This window comes from Limanda limanda, chromosome 16 (genome assembly GCF_963576545.1).
Source record: "Limanda limanda chromosome 16, fLimLim1.1, whole genome shotgun sequence".
Taxonomy (NCBI): domain Eukaryota; kingdom Metazoa; phylum Chordata; class Actinopteri; order Pleuronectiformes; family Pleuronectidae; genus Limanda; species Limanda limanda.
This window is the reverse complement of record NC_083651.1, coordinates 12,366,554-12,385,718: the sequence shown is the minus strand read 5'-3', so window position 1 is coordinate 12,385,718 and position 19,165 is coordinate 12,366,554. Positions and strand designations below refer to the sequence as shown.

General features: G+C 41.4%; 1 protein-coding gene across 5 annotated transcripts in view; it reads left to right on the top strand.

Moving 5' to 3' along the window:
* LOC133021339 (guanine nucleotide exchange factor DBS-like) overlaps window positions 1–18,901 on the top strand; it is a 36,421-nt gene extending 17,520 nt beyond the window's left edge. For 2 of the 5 annotated variants that reach the window (XM_061088136.1, XM_061088135.1), the window contains exons 4-32: window positions 3,604–3,694; window positions 6,895–7,014; window positions 7,253–7,369; window positions 7,707–7,856; window positions 7,953–8,077; window positions 8,813–8,927; window positions 9,014–9,133; window positions 9,936–10,127; window positions 10,216–10,407; window positions 10,619–10,778; window positions 11,643–11,704; window positions 11,805–11,890; window positions 12,055–12,121; window positions 12,210–12,325; window positions 12,493–12,562; window positions 12,659–12,751; window positions 12,841–12,933; window positions 13,032–13,157; window positions 13,382–13,603; window positions 13,684–13,776; window positions 14,173–14,251; window positions 14,392–14,461; window positions 14,565–14,674; window positions 15,483–15,572; window positions 15,713–15,790; window positions 16,190–16,299; window positions 16,861–16,973; window positions 17,788–17,891; window positions 17,982–18,901. In XM_061088136.1, coding sequence (XP_060944119.1) covers window positions 3,604–3,694; window positions 6,895–7,014; window positions 7,253–7,369; window positions 7,707–7,856; window positions 7,953–8,077; window positions 8,813–8,927; window positions 9,014–9,133; window positions 9,936–10,127; window positions 10,216–10,407; window positions 10,619–10,778; window positions 11,643–11,704; window positions 11,805–11,890; window positions 12,055–12,121; window positions 12,210–12,325; window positions 12,493–12,562; window positions 12,659–12,751; window positions 12,841–12,933; window positions 13,032–13,157; window positions 13,382–13,603; window positions 13,684–13,776; window positions 14,173–14,251; window positions 14,392–14,461; window positions 14,565–14,674; window positions 15,483–15,572; window positions 15,713–15,790; window positions 16,190–16,299; window positions 16,861–16,973; window positions 17,788–17,891; window positions 17,982–18,061 — 3,244 coding nt within the window. In that variant the 3' untranslated portion in view covers window positions 18,062–18,901. Of the gene's footprint in view, window positions 1–3,603; window positions 3,695–6,894; window positions 7,015–7,252; window positions 7,370–7,706; window positions 7,857–7,952; window positions 8,078–8,812; window positions 8,928–9,013; window positions 9,134–9,935; window positions 10,128–10,215; window positions 10,408–10,618; window positions 10,779–11,642; window positions 11,705–11,804; window positions 11,891–12,054; window positions 12,122–12,209; window positions 12,326–12,492; window positions 12,563–12,658; window positions 12,752–12,840; window positions 12,934–13,031; window positions 13,158–13,381; window positions 13,604–13,683; window positions 13,777–14,172; window positions 14,252–14,391; window positions 14,462–14,564; window positions 14,675–14,933; window positions 15,072–15,446; window positions 15,573–15,712; window positions 15,791–16,189; window positions 16,300–16,860; window positions 16,974–17,787; window positions 17,892–17,981 lie in introns of all 5 variants that reach the window. The other 3 variants (XM_061088138.1, XM_061088134.1, XM_061088137.1) reach the window with 3 other exon arrangements.
* Window positions 18,902–19,165: the final 264 nt, after the last annotated feature.

The window sequence follows — 19,165 nt, the reverse complement described above, 5'->3', positions numbered from 1 at the left end:
CTTGGTTGTATCCCGTCTTCGTGACTGTCACGCCCTTCCTTCATCCTTCCAATGATAGAAAAGTGTGTAAAAATAGAAACTGCAGCGATTCAGACTTTTAGAATGTGAATAATGCAACAGACAGCTGAGTTTGGCGAGGCCTCCGTTTTTATACATTTTAGTGTTTAAAGCTCTTTTTATGTCTGTATCTGATCTTGTGTTGCTTAATCTTTTCGTCAAAATAATTATTAAGTTATCTAATCCTATTTCAGACTGACCAAGTCATACTTTTTATTTCAATCAGGATTTAACTTTTCTTGTGACCAGAATTTCAACTTCTGAGGAATGAGACTTTATTTTTATTTTCCAAATCCTGGCTAAAAAGTAACTCACAGCCAGGTTTAATTTCCACGTCTCTAAATTCACCTCCTCCACGGTCTGTCAGAGGTCACCAGTGATCTGAAGGAGGGTCGTCCACAGAAGCTGTTATGGATACAGAACCAGATGGCTGGAGCTACCTGAGGGACCCGTACCCTGACAGGGCTCAGTCCACAACCGGGGGCAAATGTATTACGACTTTGAACAGCTGCCTCTAGTTTCAAATGAATATCTTTGGATCAATATCCATTGCCTAGTGATTCCTAATGTTGATTTTGCCATTCCCTTCATGCTTGTCGTCATATTATGTTTTAACTATAGCGTATAGCTGTGTCCTTGCACAGAAAATGTTCCCTTCTCTTTTCCATTAATTATTTATTTTATCTGTCCTTTTTTAATGTGCATTCTCGCGTTGATCTAGTTTGGTTGGATCTTGTCACTACTGTACAAAGCAAAGGACACTTTAGATTGCATCATTCTATATTTTGTATTCTTCAGTTATTCTTCCATATTGTGGTCATTGCACAGAAGTGTGGGGGCCACACATATACAACTCATATTAGTCCCTTGTATGTATCACAGAAAATAACAGTAAGGTTTATAGATAATGTCAATCTAAGAGAACATACTTTATGACTGTTAGCAAGTCACATGTGTTTAAAACTAAAGATTTAGTTGAAATGGAAATGAAATGAAAAGCTAGAAAAGCTGTTTAATATCAAATGACGAGAATTATAGAACGAAGCTGAATTTTAAAAAACCATGCACTACATTAAAGCAGATGTTTATTTCTTTATATAGGGAGAAACTGTGTACATCTTTAAATTTAAAATTTTGCTCAAATATTATTCAATTGCATAAGATTTTGTTCTTCTTTCTAATAACATGTTAATGGAATCTGTTTTATGTCGTTTTTATTTTTGGATTACACCTAAATAACAGAGATAGACTACAAAAAAACAAAGAGTTAATTCTAAGATATTTTGCCAGGTTTGTAATACAGTTTTCTCTTAAAATTGTCTAATCTGTTTTTAATTTAACATACCAGTGCCCTTAAATCCAGACAGTCACTTGTTCTGCTCTTAAGTGCTTCAGGGGGAGGGAGGGAGGGAGAGTGTAGCAGTGTGTGTGTGTATTGCTATGTGATATGCGTTCATGCAGCAAATCTCCCTCATCTGCATCACCATTACACACAGTGCTTTTTCACAGCTCAACTCACCGCTTACATTGCCTCCACACGCTTTGACCCGAGCATTACAGTTATTATTAGAAGGATGCTCTTGCATGTGCAGCCACAAGATCACCAGGCAATTTTATGAATATTGAGATTAAGCCGTTTATGCGTGAAACCTGTTTGCAAGATGATATGGAAGTTATGCATACGATTCCAATGAATCACTGTGTCCGAGGTCGTATTTATAATTTCAAATTCAGCTTTGATTGCAAAAACAAATGGGAAAATAGTTCCTTTTAGCTGTGGTTTAACTGTAAGTACTGAATAAAATCTTAGAAGCTGTTTCATAAGTTCTAGAGAACACTGCATCATTGGCAACATTTAGAAAACACCACATTAAATGTGGTTTAGATGAAGTTCTGGTATACATCCATTGTCCCAACACAACCAGGAAGCAGAACAGATAAATAAAATATGAACAAATGTGATATTGCATGGTTTAATGAAATAATTAGGGCATTTGGCTGAAATACATCTGGGTGATTGTGGTGTAATAGCAGCATTAAAGCGCCTATTTCCCCATGTTCCTCTAATGTTCTGTTTTTAAACCTGGGTAGTTATATGTTCACCATAAACCATCATCTCATCTAAGAAGCCGTAAATGTCTCGAAGGCAGAAAAGCTCTTGTCCTGGTCTCCTCCTCCTCCTCCTCCTCCTCCTCCTCCTCCTCCTCCTCCTCCTCCTCCTCCTCCTCCTCCTCCTCCTCCTCCTCCTCCTCCATGTCCCCCTCCTCTTCCTCTGCGGCTGAGATGTAAAGCAGTCTGTGCTTTGAAAGCCCGAGTGTCTCTGAGAGTCTGTTTACATGATTATACGCAGAGCAGAGAAGTGGGGATGACGGAGGAAGAGAATAGGAACAGATGAAAGGGGAGGGGAAGTGCAGAAGAGAAACAAGGATGAGAAGAGTGAGGATAAAGTAGAGAGGCAGACCTGGATCAACACTCTGTATGTCCCGAATACCTCGGAGCATCCTATTTAATCCTGCCCCACATCCATAACGATCCTGTGATTGGCTACAGGAGCTGCTCATCACTTTGCAGCCACCTTGTTATTGGCCTGTGTCCCAGCAGCTCCCTGTCTCATTGGATGGAATACAGATGCTGCTCAGTAGGATTCAGAGGCTGGAGCTTGTGATTGTCAGAGGCATTTGTCTCCCTCCCCTTCGGACTACACAACACACCAGGATCTACTCGTATCCTGTGTTTTGATTTCACATGGACTACTCCTTCAATTTGCTGCCACCCTGTTTAATGCATTTAGTAGCTGCAGAATTAGCAGATATGAAAGCAAATACTTTGGGATAATTCTGCAAGAAAGATTGGGACAGGGCTTTTGGTGCTCACCTATGCTGTAGGTGCATCATGTTTCCAGGTAAGCATGGGGGAAGCTGCCACATGTCATCATTGGTGTGTAGCACTTCTCTCTTGGGGGAAAAAAGAGAAGCCAGGGGAAGGGGGGGAGCAGGGAGAGAACAGGGGGTTGGGGGCCCAGAAATCCGGAGGTGCTTCACAGGCAGCTGGTGCAGTCCTAAAACGCGGCTGCTGCTAGAAAGATAAGGAGCAGCATTACAAAATGACAAGCTGTGAACAAGCAGTTGGCTCCATCGATGTATGTTTTGTTGATTTTTGTTCATATTGTGTGTTATCTCTTTAAAAGTGGCAATTAGGAGAAATTGCATCCGACAGAGTTCACAGCAGCTTCTGTTCAACCGTTCTCTGTGGCCCTCCAGACTATGTGTTTCGATTTTGAAAGTTTCATCAGTAAATACATAATAAATGAATAAAATGGTGTCTCTTCTTTGTTGACTGAAAGGATGTCCATCCAACCCAGTGATACAGAGAACAAGGATACGTTTTGACTTGTGATAAAACATGTGCAGTGAGACAGTGTCAGTTAGAAACAATCTCATTTTACCTTTCACTGTGATGTCAAATCAAGATCTGCTCACCCCTATCATTGTGGGTAAAACAGACGAGTGTGTAAGTTGTGTTAAATATGTTGCCTCTGTGTTCCAGTTTGTCATCGACAGGCGTGGGTTTCATCCTGGTCATTGATCGACGGCAAGACAGATGGGCGGCTGTTAAGGGGACCCTGCTTCGTATTGCAGTAAGTTTGTCTTTGTTTCTGCCGACTGTGCGCTATCTGTTTGTGTCTGTGTGGTAGAGAAACAGATCTTCGATGAACTGTTGAGATGAGAGAACCAGGGTTTGAGGAGGATTCAGGTCCTGCACCCTTAGGACCCTTAGGTCAGGTCACAGAGAGATGTTGGAACATCCTCAATTCTCCTTCACGGCTCTGCCACTAATGTCACCAGCAAGGGGCAGAGCCAACACCAGCCCCCATCCCAGCATGTTTGTCTACAGCTGCAGGGGAAAAGAAACACTCGCATGCCAGCAAAAGACAGAGGGAGATGATTTTATTTGTTCAATCACTCATTGAAATGTCACTCATCTTTTCTTCAAGCTGATTTACTAATGAAAGAAACCCCTAAACTAATTTATTTTAGATAATGAGTCAGCTAAATGAATGTGGATAACTCACATGGTACATTTTAGTTGATTTAGCCTAAAGCTTCCTAATCTGCCCCCAAGTCCGGATCCATGCCAAAAATTGAATGGGTTGTTTTTGAGTCAATTTTGCATAATACTGCTGACAAACAAACACATGGATGGGGCACAAAACATAACCTCCTTGGTGGAGGTAATAGTAATACATTTTAAATAGTAATAAAATTAAAAATGAAATGAATGTGCAAAAAACTTATTTACAAAAGTATTGTGCAAGATGCAAAGTATGGACAAAAAATGGGAATGGGCAAACAGTCAATAATGGTTTACTGCACTTATTTTGCTGTATAAGTGGAATATAGTTGTAGTTTTAATCAGTTAATTTCCTTCTGGTCAGTGTTCCAGTTTATCTTCTTAATATGTGTGTGTGGGAGAATCATCATCATCATAGTCTCAGAATATTTTGGGGTTAAAACAATGGCCGCAGCCTTATATCTCCTGCCACCGTAGAGTATTGATGTTTGTAACATTCCCATTTCTCAATAATCTTGTAGAGAATACAAATGTTGAAGTAATTGGATATGTTTTGGTTTGGACAGATCTCTGCACAACATAGAGGACTAAATGGAAAAATTAAATATCTGAGCGGGGGGGAAAGAGGGTGAAAGAGAGATGAATATCACCTCCCATGGTCTCCAGAGACCCGGGGGACCCACTCACTCATTTCAAATTAAATAAAGCTTTATTAATCCCACATGGGGACTTGAACAGGCTGACAGGCTGGTAATGGGGGGCATTCAGTCATCCCTGCTATAGTGCCCTGTTTCGGGTGATTCAGCCGGGCTGCTAAATACATCGTGATGAAAACTGGAATTTTCATGTTGCTACTGTGGAGAATAGTTTAAACCACATGGTGATGCATTTACTCAGCAGGTTTATTAAGTCAGTGTAAACATGTATGAGTGGATGAGAGAGAATGAATGTGCTGCTGTTGAATGATTCTTTGTCTTGACTTGGTGTGTGTGTGTGTGTGTGTGTGTGTGTGTGTGTGTGTATGTATGTAAATTAGCACACGTGTGTACACATGAGATTGTGTAAATGTGGGTCAATGTGTTTTGAGGACATGTTTACCGCGGCTCTGGCTGAGTCTGATCTGATGACAGATACAGTTTGTTTATAGACTGGTCGAAATTAAGTCTACAGTGTCTGTCCCTGAAGAATGCCTCCTCCTGTCAGTTATGTGGGTCTTCTTTTAGGCTTTGTGTGTTTGTGTCTGTGTGTTCATCTCCCAGTCTGGCATTCACAAAGAACGAGTAGACCATGACCAAAACTGCCGGCGACCACAGATCCAACCAGCGTGTTTGAATCTGGTGCATTTAAAGGATAGAGACACATATTCTATTGTGTGGTTGTTGTCTGTGTCTCAGTATTTTAAAACTTCTCTCCTCTGACCACTAAACCCATACTTGAACAAATCTGTGGTCATAAAGTTTTAGTTTTATCCTTCAGAAATGGCGGAATAAATCCACCCGTCTGTGTTTCGTCTGTGGTGGACTCATCCTTCACAACCTCAACAAATTATACAACGCTTGAAAGCTCTTGAGTCTCCTGATTAGTGCTGCGACAATTTACAGATTATTGGATCAGTGATCGACTACTAAACTCACCACCACCAATTTGGATCTATTTCATCTATTTAACGGTTTGAATGTTATTTCCTATGAAAACAGGTTCAAATGGTCTCATTTCTGCTTCTTTTATGTGAATATTTTCTGGCTCTTTGTTCCTCTAATGACAGTAAAGTGAATATCTTTGGTTTGTAGACTAAACAAGACATTTAAATGGAGCAAACTATTATTACCATGATATCAAAACAGCTGTATGTTACACAGACTGTGTTTTTAATAGTTAATGACTATTTTTATTATTTATTCTCCTTCCAGCAGGTCAGACAGGATAAGCATTGAATTGATTCATTAATTTCATTAACAGTTATGATCGTAAGTGTTTTTTTGATTAACAATGTTTTCATTTTTATTCCTGCTTTGACCAGCATTCTTCAACTCACCTCCAATCAGGCAAAAACATCCATTTAGGTCATTAGCAAATTAAATCTGCATTAATAGTAGCCTCCTCTCAGTGGAAGAGATCAGTGTCAGCCCTCAAACATCCTTCAGCTGCTTTCACAGCAGTTCTCCGTCTCTCAGTGGGTGTCAACCCTGACATTTTAACTGGCTCTTAATTGGTTCTTTTGGCTCAGCAGAGTGTGTGGTGGAATCACACTGCGATGGATATGAGGAGGATAAATATGGATGTTTAAAAAGCAGCAAATCAAACTCTTTCAGCATTGTGAGATTTTGCTTTTTGCTGAATAAAAGGTCAAATTTGAACCCTGTTCATATACTGCTGTATAAGCAAATGCATCAGAGCTGTGCTAATTTTAATCTCAACAATGCCCACAAGGTAAATACAACCCTGCAGACATTTTCCTGGACCCATGCATCTGTTGGTGGTGTCTCTTTCTGCCTTGCTGTTCCAGAGGACATGAAGATTAATGTCCCTGCCACAGGATTGTGCCCCACATCCCCCACACCCTCCTCATTCTCTTGTCCTCCTCACACTCCCATGTACTTGCATTCATGAATGTCTATGAGAGTTTTCACATGGGATACAGAGGGAGAGACAAAGGGAGAGAATAACACATAGGCTGAAGTGTGATATAAAAAATGGGATCAGGGTGGAGAAGGATCCTTTCTGCTTTGTCACATGACTGAGCGTCTCTCTGCTCGCTCATTTCAGGGCTCCTTCCCAGGGAACCTCCAGCTGGTTCTGGTTCTGAGGCCCACCGCACTCCTGCAGCGCACGCTGTCCGACATCCTCTTCAAGTTCAACAAGGACGAGTTCAAGATGAAGGTTCCGGTGTGTAGTCACTCACGAGGAGGACAGAGAATGTTGCACCTTGTTAAGCCCTATATGATTTGGGAATATGGGCTATACATATATAATTTTATTGATTGAACATGTGGAAATGTTGCAGAAATATGATCCAAAACTTGTTTTTAAAAATTCGGATTATTCCCACTGTACAATCAATGATGGTTATTATACAGTTTTTATAATCAAATGACATCTACGTGATCATGTGTTTCTGTCTCAGGTGATCATGCTGAGCTCAGTGACTGAGCTGCACTCCTACATCGAACGCTCCCAGCTGACCAATGAACTCGGGGGAACGCAGGAGTACTGCCATGAGAAGTGGATCTCTCACCGCACTGTATGTACACTGTAGTGTTTACAGCAGCCCACACTGCACAGTTAACATGGGCTAAATACACACAGACATTACAAGCACTGTAAAAAATAAAAATTTACAGTGAAATAAGTGCACAAGAAGAATAAAAGATAAGAATAAATTAATCCAAAAAGTCTGATATGGGAAGCTCACGTCAAGATAGTACCGATAAAGTTTAATTCAGAAAATATATATATTTACGCTGGAATGAAACCCTCTATTATATCAGTTTGCTCAAATATATTCAGTCATGGTAAAATACTCTTGTGTCTCACGATGCCACCATCACTCAGCGTCTGCTCTGTCTTGTTCACATCAGGCTATTGAAGGCTTTGCGCTCACGGTAAAGAAAACGGCACAGACCCTCCAGTCATTTGGGACGGAGCTGGCAGAAACTGAACTCCCCAACGAGATCCAGGCCACAATCGTCCTGCTCAGCACTCACACCAACAAGAAAGACAAAATGAAGGTAACACTGAACTTTATTTTTCTCTGTGTATTTATCTACACGGTACATCTCTTTGGTTTATGCATATGTTCCCTCCATCTGTGTGTGTGTGTGTAGGAGGATCTGCTGGTGGCTCTGGGTCAGGGCAGAAGGCTGTTGGAGAGCATCAATGAGCCTGTAGCACGAGACCCCGACCACAACATGAACCAGGATGAGCTGGAGAATTTAGCCACTGTACAAAGGTTAGAAAACGTCCAGAGCTGATAGAGCTGCGAGATGGCTGCTAGAAACCAGACAGCAACAAGATGATGCTCCAGAGGAAGAAATAAATCAAGATTATCATGATTTAAAATACAGAAACCGGACAGCAACTTTCTGGTTTTGGCTGCACACCTCTTCCGCCTTTTAACAACACACTTTTTAACTCTCAACAAACCAAAATGTCATCACATCTCTTTTAACACCTCACCCACTGAATAAAAACATTATTAAAGACCAGAAAGTATTAAGTTAAAGTACAATGTCTACACTATAATTCACTATTAATGAGGGAAACTATTACTATTCACTATTAATGAGGGAAACAGGTATGTTTCTTACACAGATTATCAAATGTGTGTCTGATTTATTACCATAGAGAGTAAAGGGACTTCTGTTGTCTGTACTGATGGCAGGAGATGTTTTCATCATTGTCTCTTCTCATCATAGAGTCACTAATAGTTTCAGTTGCTGTGTTCTTTGTGGTCAGTCAGTATTTTGAGCACAGTCCAGGCACTGAGTCTCTTGTCAACAAGCATTAGTTGTACAACCACGCACATGCAAAAACACTCAGACAAAAATATCCAAGCACCTCAGTGAGCATCGTCCCTGCATTTAGTTCTTTATTCACCCCCCTCCCTGTCCCCCGCTGTGTTTGCTGCCTGTTCTTTTTTTACCATCCATCTTCATCTCTGTCTCTTTCTCCGCTCCTCTGTCAGACTGCTGTCTCAGCTGGACGAGACAGAAAGGGCTTTCGATGAGTTCTGGGTGCGACATCAGACCAAGTTGGAGCAATGTCTCAAACTGCGCCACTTTGAGCACAACTACAAAGAGGTGAGCAGAGAATCCTCTGTACTCTACGTCAGTCAACACCATCTCTTTTCTGAACCTGAACACTGACTGTGGTGTTCCTGCTGCAGTTGAGGGCTCTGCTGGATCAGGTGTCTGAGAAGCTTGCAGCCTTCTCTGAGGTCGGAATCAGCCAAGCTCACGATGAGCACGTCGTCTGTGAACTCACAAGTTATGAGGAGAAAGTCTGTGTAAGTAACACCCCCCCACCCCCACCCCCCGCCACACCCACACACACACACACACACACACACACACACACACACACACACACACACACACACACACACACACACACACACACACACACACACACACACACACACACTATCAGAGCTTGGGCCAACCATGACATGAATTGCTGAATAATATCTGCATAATGGGTTTACTACATTCTCAATTCTGTTTGAATCTTAGAAATAAATCACTCTCATATATCCAGTATCTGATATAACCAATATATTTATAACACTGATTTTCTGGACGACTTTTTGTCATAATGTTATCAAATTATACAGAAATAAGTTTGTAATACCACTTTAAAGTTTGCTCCAACTCATTGATACGTCTGGAAAGATGCGATAAAGGTGCAATAATCTGTGAGAAAATGAAATTTGCCAAGGCTTTGCAGTCTTTTAAATTTAAAGTTACAAATATATAAAATATTTTAATTCTGATTTTGATCGTGATCTGAAAAGAAAATTGTATATTTGTGAAATAAAAGAATTGCATGACCACTTATTTATAATCATTATAATTGCTATATATATCTAGCAATACAAAAAAATAACCATAATTTCATTTTTTAAAGGAACTGCATAGTCTTTTCAAAAGATTTTTTTCATCAGCAATATAAAAAAAAGGAATTTGGGGAATACATAATGGAATAAAATTTGGAAAAAATGAAATAAAGTTTTAAAGTTTGTAGGAAAACAAATTCAAAAGTTCGATCCTTGATGTTGGATTTAACTATCTCACCTCACCGCTCCACAGGAGGTGCTGGACCGAGCCACAGCTTTGTCTCGTGAGGGCGACAAACTCATCGAGAACTCCCACTATGCTGAAGACTCCATTCAGCCCAAATGCAGCGAGCTCAGAGCAATCAGTGAGAGCGTGAGCAGCAGCCTGAAGGCCAAGAAGGATCATCTCCTCAAAGCCATGGAGCTGCATCACTGTTTGCAGAGGGTGAGAAAGAAAACCCAAGATTTGTGTTGTTACCTCTTCTTTTTTAGTTGTTTTTTTTTTCTGATTCCTCCTCTTCTGTCCTCCTCAGGCCTGTAAATGGGTTGATGACGGTATATACCTGCTGGCGTCTCAGCCGGTCGACAAGTGTCAATCACACGAGGGAGCTGAGTTAGCACTGCAAGAGCTGGAGCGGTATCTGGAAAACGCAGGCCCGAACCAGCTGACAGACCTGGAAACCGTCTGGAAGGAATATGATGCTGTGCTCAACCAGCAGTTCAAGGTAGAAGAGCCAAACAACACCCATGTCTCTGTCACTGTATAACAACATGATTGAATTATCATAAATAGGTTTGACCATTGTTACTGATCAAAGCTACAATCATTCTTTATTGATGCTAATTTACATGTTGTCTTTAAATGACCTGCTTAAAGATAAATGACCTAATCAATCAGATATTGATGTAGAGTTGTGATGACTTCCTGTGTGTCAGGACCGAGTGGAGAGGATTTCCCAGAAGCAGGCGTCCATGCAGGAGATGTTCGACAAGAGGAGGGTGAGCCTGAAGAAGCTGGCAGCCAAACAAACCAGGCCGGTGCAGCCGGTAGCTCCCAGACCGGAGGCCTTCATCAAATCCCCTCTCAGCTCACCTGGTCAGTCTCCACACAGCCACACATGGAACTTGGATTTTACACTGTGCAATCTTTTTTGTTCATTATTCTTTGCCTGACCGTAATGCAATTGCAACTATGCAACAACCCTGTATTATCAGCCTTGAAAATATATGGAAAATATCTTGATTCTCAGCATTTAAGAGATAGTGAGGTTTTTTAATCAAAAATATAATAACAATTTAACAAACTCAAAAAGGAAATTCTCTAACAAGAAAAGATAGGTTTTATTTTGCTGGTCATTTTATTAGGAAATTCTAATAAGGGTGAAACATCTTGGTTTACTTTTTGAACATTTGTAGAAAACTTCAGAGCAGAAGTATAGTTACTTCTTCAAAACCTTATACGTATATATAAGTAGTAGTCTTCCCATATGTTACTTTTTTCTCTGAGTAAAGATTTACCCACGTATATTGTGCCGCCTAAAATTACTTTGTTTTTATTGTCTGCTATTGGTAGATACAAGAAAATACAATGTGATCTGAGTTATATCTGCTGAGTTTATCAGCACAATAAAGCCCTGTAAAGTTTGTAAACAGTATTTTGTTGCGATTTAAATTTGAATATAAACTTTAAAGCCAAACAATACAAAATAAAATATTTCTTGCATATTACATTTTGCTAATCTCAAGATGTTTACAGCATAATTTATCTGACAGTGCCAGCATCAAAAAATAATTGAATGCAGGTTATATACAATTTAAAAAAATACTTCCATTGTATCTTCTCACTCAAATGTTTTTCTATTTATACATTACATTTAACCACAAAATATGTGCCATCCAAAAACTTGAAATATCTATTGACAAGCCTGTCTCATTTAATGACTGTTTCCTCATCTTTTAGCTCACAGAGCACAGCAGGAGAAAAATTCCTCAGAGACAGACACTGGGAACAACTGTGAGAAAGTGAGTGTTGAGTTTTCTGTTGTGTCTGCTCTACATGCTCTGAAAGTTTGCATTGTCTGTGTCTTTTCATGCTGAATTCTACATTATGGTTCTCTCTCAGGGAAATGGCCAACTGCAGAACGGAGACAGTAACAGCCGACATGCCTCTCTGTCCGAGGAGGAGGAGAACCTGGCTGTTCTCAGGAAGTGAGGGGTTGTTCAGCCGGCGCTCGTTCGTCTGTTATCAAATTACACAGCAGATGGACTGTGTGGACACGCGTCTCATTATCTACAGAGCTACACGTCCACCTACTGCTTTATGTGATCCCTCTTTCTGTCCGTCTCACCCTCTGTCCTCCTTCTATTTTCAGGCATGTTATGAACGAGCTGCTGGAAACTGAGAGAGCCTATGTGGAGGAGCTGCTCTGTGTGTTGCAGGTTAGTATTCACTCCACAGGAGGATTCACAGTCTGACTTTACCTGTGCCTGCAGTTTCATGATTTATTAACTGCTGTGTGTGTTACAGGGATATGCCTCAGAGATGGATAATCCCGCCATGATCATCCTCATGCCCGCTCCCCTGCAGAACAAAAAGGAGGTTCTGTTTGGCAACATGCCTGAGATTTACCACTTCCACAAGAGGTGAAAGAGCGCCATCTGGCTGTCATTGATGATACCTGCACTGTGACTTGACACTTTGTCGGCCATCACAGCTAATCAGCATTTTAAATCGATAATCTTCTTTATTCTTTTGTCTCTTTGTCTCTCACTTTCTCATCTGTTCTCCTTCATCATTTTGTTGTTTCCAGGACGTTTCTGCGCGAGCTGGAGCAGTACACCGACTGCCCTGAGCTGGTTGGAAGGTGTTTTATAGAGAGGGTGAGTTCATTATCGTGTCCTCAGCACATCTCCAGATGTGAATCCAGATGCTGGTGACGTGTCTTGAACAGAAATAATTTGCCCTTCGTCCCTCAGATGACAGATCTGCAGATCTATGAGAAGTACTGTCACAACAAGCCTCGCTCTGAAAGCCTCTGGAGGCAGTGCTCAGACTGTGCCTTCTTCCAGGTGAACAGACTCTTAAACATTGTGGTTCACACCTAATTATAATTTGTGCGTCTTATGTAACATTGTCCTGTTCTGTTTAATTGCATCAGGAGTGTCAGAAAAAGCTGGAGCATAAACTGGGTTTAGATTCTTATCTGCTGAAGCCGGTTCAGAGGATTACCAAATATCAGCTACTACTGAAGGTACAGCACTGTCCTGGGGCTTAATCTGTGTTTTCAGAGGAACTTCAGGTTTTTCAGTCCTTGTTCTGAGCTGCTTGTTCATGTCCTGCTAACTACAGGAAATGCTGAAGTACAGTAAGGGCTGTGAGGGGACAGATGACCTGCAGGAGGCGCTGACCTCCATCCTGGGCATCCTGAAGGCCGTCAATGACTCCATGCACCTCATCGCCATCACCGGATATGAGGTAAGACGTTGAATAGGATACAAGCGAATAAATAAGAGAAGATGCGTCAAACAGGTCACTGACGTCAAATGAAAAACGGTCATGGTGTGTGTGTGACGTGTGTGTGACATGTGGAGTCCTGTGATGCTCACAAACTCATTGGATTACTGGCATGGTTGTCATTTAAAGAAGGAATTAGTGTGATGTCAATCAGCTCCATCTAACAGCATTCTTCCCTTTCTCAGGGTAACCTGAGTGAGCTGGGGAAGCTGCTGATGCAGGGGTCGTTCAGCGTGTGGACGGAGCACAAGAAAGGTCACGCCAAGGTCAAGGATCTGGCCCGTTTCAAGCCCATGCAGAGGCACCTGTTCCTCCACCAGAAAACCCTGCTCTTCTGCAAGAGGAGGGAGGAGAATGGAGAGGGCTATGAGAAAGCTCCGTCGTACAGCTTCAAGCAGTCTCTGAATGTGAGCACCTCCGCAGCAGGAATGTTGTGAACTCTGTTGGATTTCTCTCCTGTACTCATCAGTGTTTTCTCTTTTAACAGATGAGCGCTGTGGGCATCACTGAGAATGCAAAGGGAGACAACAAGAAGTTTGAAATCTGGTGCAACTCAAGAGAAGAGGTTTATATTGTTCAGGTATGTCAACACAAAGAGACGAATAGTCGGGAGAAAATCTACTCTTTTCTGAATTTCTAAATAATCAAATGAAAAAATACCACCAAGACTCTTTGTTTTCCAAAATCTACTAAAAACCCATCTATGTTTGTTTATTTTGAGTCAATCTCTCATTTCTGTTCTGATGCATAAATGCATTTAATTAATCTAATCTAAGATCATCTCCAACACATCTTCCATTCAGTATTTTTTTAGTAATGTGTTAAGCTATTCAGGAAATTACTACCTTTATGGAATTTGTTGACAAAAAAATCAACCCAGGGATTATCCTTTAGGTACATTGTATTTTATTGAAACAATATTGTATTTGGCTGTTTATCTCAGAGCCTTTTTCAAAATTTAAATCTTCTTTTTCAGGCACCAACAACTGAAGTAAAAACCACTTGGGTGAATGAGATCAGGAAGGTTCTGACAACACAGCTGGAGGCGTGCAGAGGTACAGAAACTTTTTTAAAGTTTAAATGACACCAGAGTCAGTTTCATATTTAGTTCATATAAATCTGAAGCAGAAACTGGAGCATTATTATTTAGTTGTGCTGATTATAGACCCTTGTGTCCCTCCCTCTGTGTGAGTAGCCAGCCAACAGAAGGCACCAGATCAGGTTGTCCAGACCCCTCCTGCATCCAGTGGAACAATAAGTCACAGGTGAGTCAGGAACATCTCGCCTCCATTATTCTCTTCAGTTTGGATTATGAGTCTTTCCAGGGACTGGTTTCTGACGCTCCACTTTCTCTTTTTTCGCCCACAGTCCGTTCAAGACGGGTCAGAGGAGCTTTAAGAAGGGAGAGGAGAAGAAAGCTGAGCCCTGCAGCCCTGACGTCAACTCCTCCTCCTCCTCACCAAAGCCCACAGGAAAAGGTAAGAAGTGCAGTGAAGACAGTTGTAACCTTTCTTTCTCTTTTGTCTTTCAACAAATCTGAGTGCGCATTTGCTGTGCACACATATTATAAACTACACTTATCACTGCTCCTCTTTGCTTCCCCTCTTAAAACTATTAACCCTTTGTCTTCTGTCCTGTCCCCCAAAAACATTAAATTCTCCTCTTCATTGCTTTTCTGCATTTTCACTTCCTTCTCTGTGTCTGTGCTGTCTTCTTGTCTTTTTCCCTCCGGGTCAGACGAGGCTGCCACAAGCCCGACCTCAGACAGAGCTGCTGCGGCTAAAAAGCGCTTTACTTTGCAAGGTTTCAGTAACCTCAAAGCTCAGAAAGGTAACGGCAGGCCACCGTCAACTTCATATCTGACATGTCACATCCTCTCCTGCACCTCGCACCGGTGCGTCTCACATTAAACTGGTGTGTCTCTGTGTTTGATTGAGTCGTGTCGCTTCCTCATCTCATCTCCTCTGCAGAGTTTACACACACACAGGCTCATGTCCCCCCCCCCTCACACACTGACACACGGACAGTGAAGCAGATAGGAGAGAGGAGTGGCGGTGAACGAAGCGGTTAAAGAATACAGGGTTTCCAGGGTGTACCGCTGTTACAAAACATTTCAAATGTAAAACGCTAGTCTGGAGGCCCAAGTCTGTATTTGTTTTCCCTCACCCCCTCTAACCTTACTGTGTGTCCTCATTAGAAGTGTAAATGTTCTCTTCATTCTTGCTCAGTGTTTCTTTTGTGCCTCAACATCGATCCTTGTTTCTCCTTTCCCCTGCTGCGCGTCAGGATCTCCGACGAGCCTCGACCACAAGACAAAACGCCAGAGTGACCCGACGCCATTCGGCTTCAAAGGTTCGTCAGCCACTTCAGCAACACGTGCGTTCGCTCCCTGTCCATTCAGCTGTTGATTCTCAATACCTGAGCACAGCCGAGCTCTCTATAGCACTGATGAGTCCGATTGGCTGTAGCTGCTGCTGCTCGCCCAGTGACTGGCTGTGTTGCTTCCTGTCCCTCAGATGCAGGTCCTCCCCCCCTCCACCTGAGCAGGGCCAGGTGGCGCAGCACTTCTTGTCTCTTACAGACAAAGTGGAGAGGTACACCGACTCCAGCTGTCTCACACTGGCTCTTTGTTGGGTCAATTGTTTCACGACTCTAAATGATTTATAGGCCAGACCATCTTTTCTCTTTGCTCGTCTGCTTGCTCCATGTTTCTGTCGGGCAACGGGTATAGAGAAATGGTCGCCTGCCACTTTATAACTTTGTTTGGAGTTTAATAGTTGAACTGCATGTCCCTCTCTCCGGTGGTACAGTTTTTTGGGGTCTGCTTGTGTGATGTTGATATTCACGGGATTAGCTCTTCTACCTTCTCTGTTCAAAAGAGCTTCAAGCGGTTCTTCCTTTCCCTTAGATTCCTCTCTGCAGGTCTCTCACATGTCTGAGAGCAGTTTGATGCTGCTGTAAACTAAACACTGCTGTTGCCCTTCTCTCCTCAGGCTGGAACAAAGCTTCCCTGTCGTTAGATGCCTCCGAGGAGAATGACGGATATTCCAGCACAGAGGAACCTCTTAACTCTGACCACGAGGACGACAGCAGCAAGAAGCTGGTGAGTTACTGTGTGAGATAAGAGTGTCAACCTGTCTCTGTATTAATCAAAGTGGCTTTATTTAAGGGTAAGTGAAGTGTCCATGGTACAAATATATATCAATGCAATGTCTTAGATGACAAAAGGAACTTTGGATTTCTTTGTGCATCTTGTGTGGCTCAGGTGCAATTTTCCTTTTGACCACTTGGGGGCAGCAGAAAACCAATTGGCTTCTTACTAAATGCTCAGCCATGTTCATGAGCTGGTAGATCAGAACAATAAGGATATCAGTCTGCTTTTGCTGGAAAAATTATTTGATACAAAGTTTGCTTTTTAATTTTACTCAATCAAATTAATTAATTAAGCATTTTATGACTGTATTTTGAAAAGTGCTATATTAATAAAGTTTGTTAGTATAAATAATCGCTTCGTGTAGGTTTCAAGGTGACTCAGGATTTGAGTCAAACCGTTTATCCAATATTTGCACAAAATAATGTCATGTCTAATGTGTTAGCGTAACTCTTTATCTTTTTCTAATTTGAGTGTGTATCCGTGTCGACTTCTCATCTCGTCCATGAGCAGAGTGCTGGGAAATACACGGTGATGGTCGACTACGAGAACGGCGGCGCTCAAGAGCTCCCAGTGAAGAGTGGAGACATGGTGGAGCTGGTCAGAGAGGGAGATGATGGACAGTGGTGAGAACACAGCCTTTCTGCTGCCAATCAGAAATAAACACAAGAAAGACACTCAGTAGAGCACGTTCCTCTGCCAAGGCCCAACAGTCCCGTTATTTCAATCAAGCTGCGCCAAATTACGCACACTCATAGATATCAGTTAATTAAATGTACAAAAAAAAACTATGTTGCAATGTTTAGGAAAGTGATTTAAATTCCTGGATCTTCCCCCTGGTCTGTATCCACAGCTTTCCTGACCCATTCTCACAAAGTTCCATGGTAATCCATAAAGTAGTTTTTGCGTAATCCTGTTTAGAAATAAACATAAATCAAATCAAATCAAATCAAAGTTTATTGTCACATGCACCAATGATAGCGTCATTGGAGCAGTGAAATTCTTGGGACATGGCAGGCAGTATCTACAAAGTAGACGGGCTTTACAAAAATTTTCAAAATTGACATACCATATAACATATAACATATAACATATAACGTATAACATAGTAAAATTAAGCAGCAGTTTACAGGGTGAAGGAGTAGGGAATATTAAATTAAATAATATGAATATATGTGAAGTAAGTACCTATTAAGTGTGATCTTGTGACCTGGCAGGCAACATCTACTTAGTAGACGGGCTTTACAAAATAAAAAAAGAACATACCATATAACATATAATATATAACATATAACATAGCAGTATAGCTGTATAGCTGTTTGTTAGCAGCATAAAAGCCACTAACAATCAGATGGGGGTGAAAACACAGCCTCTTTGGCGGAGTCATAAGTAGTACTACTATAATAACACGTGTGTGTGTGTGTGTGTGTGTGTTTGCAGGTTTGTTCGTAATCTGAGCACCTCTAAGGAGGGCTGGATCGCTTCTGCTAATCTTATCACCCTCATCACAAAGTCCAAGTCTTGTCAGTCTCTCACCAGCTCGGGTAAATAAACCGTGTGCGACGTCGACACGTAGTCACTTTGCAAGTGTGCGACGTGTAAACATCCCTCTCTCATCCCTGTGTTTTGAACAGAAGGCAGCGGCTCTGGAAACATCAGCGCGTCGTCCAGCTGCAGCGAGACCTACGCCAGCCTCTCCGACATCAAACCCTGAACTCCTCCGCACTTCCTCCGTCGCTGAACCGCTTCCCGTGTCCGTGCTGTAACGCCAACATCAGTACTCATAAGCGTTTACTAACGTTTCCACAGCAAGCTGTATTTATATCACCACAGATCTGACTGTGGTGTCATTGTACAGTGAAGATACGGAAATAGGTCACATCCGGTAAACTCTTAGTGTCGTATTCTTCCTCTATACACACACTTGTCTGTTCATTTTATTTTCCATGCAGGGTCTGTGTGAGTGTAATGTAATAGATGTATGAATGGGCCAGCAGGACTGATCTCAGTTAATGCATCTATCAGTGTCTCGTTCAAGATGAGGGATTTGACGTGGCTGACGTTGTTGTTTACATTCCCACCTTTACTGTTACAGCTTGTTTAGTCTAATCACCTCTATGTCCTGCTTATTTGTACTTTTATTTATTTGTAAGAGACGAAAATGCCCAAATATAATTAGTAAATTTTTGATTTACTCCAATCTCTTTTCCTTTCTTACTCTTTTTCGTCTGTCCATTTTCATTGACAGCCACCAGCTGTCTGAACTTTTGTGTCCGAGCTCTTTTCTTAATTTTCTCTGTGGGTTTTCATGTTCGCTGCAGATTAAAGATGTTTCTCCATGTGAATAATCAGAATCAGAAATCACTGTATAGTGCTAACTTATTCCCAGTGGAGGGATTATGTTCTGAATGTAGATATTGTTTATTAATGTGCATCTGTCATGAATTGTTTGTTACTGATGAGATGATATATTGTACATGAAGTTTGGTGATGTCACTACTTTGTGACGTGTCCTGCAAAGGTTTTTATATATAAACAACTTGTGATAATACAATTACTATGTGTTCGTGTCTAATTTCGCAAGTTTGACTCTTATGTCTCGTCTTTGGCTCGTTTAAAGCCCAAGAATAAATCATTTTTTTGTGGTTTAAATAAAGGACACATTATTTTGGAACATTAATGTGAATAGATTTCATACACAGTGTCAAAGATGAAAGAGAAACAGTCACTTATATTAGACGAGAAATGAAAGTGAAACTGTCCATTTGAGTTGCCAGGTTTGCATAGTCCCATCATTTTAACTACTTCCTTTTTCAAA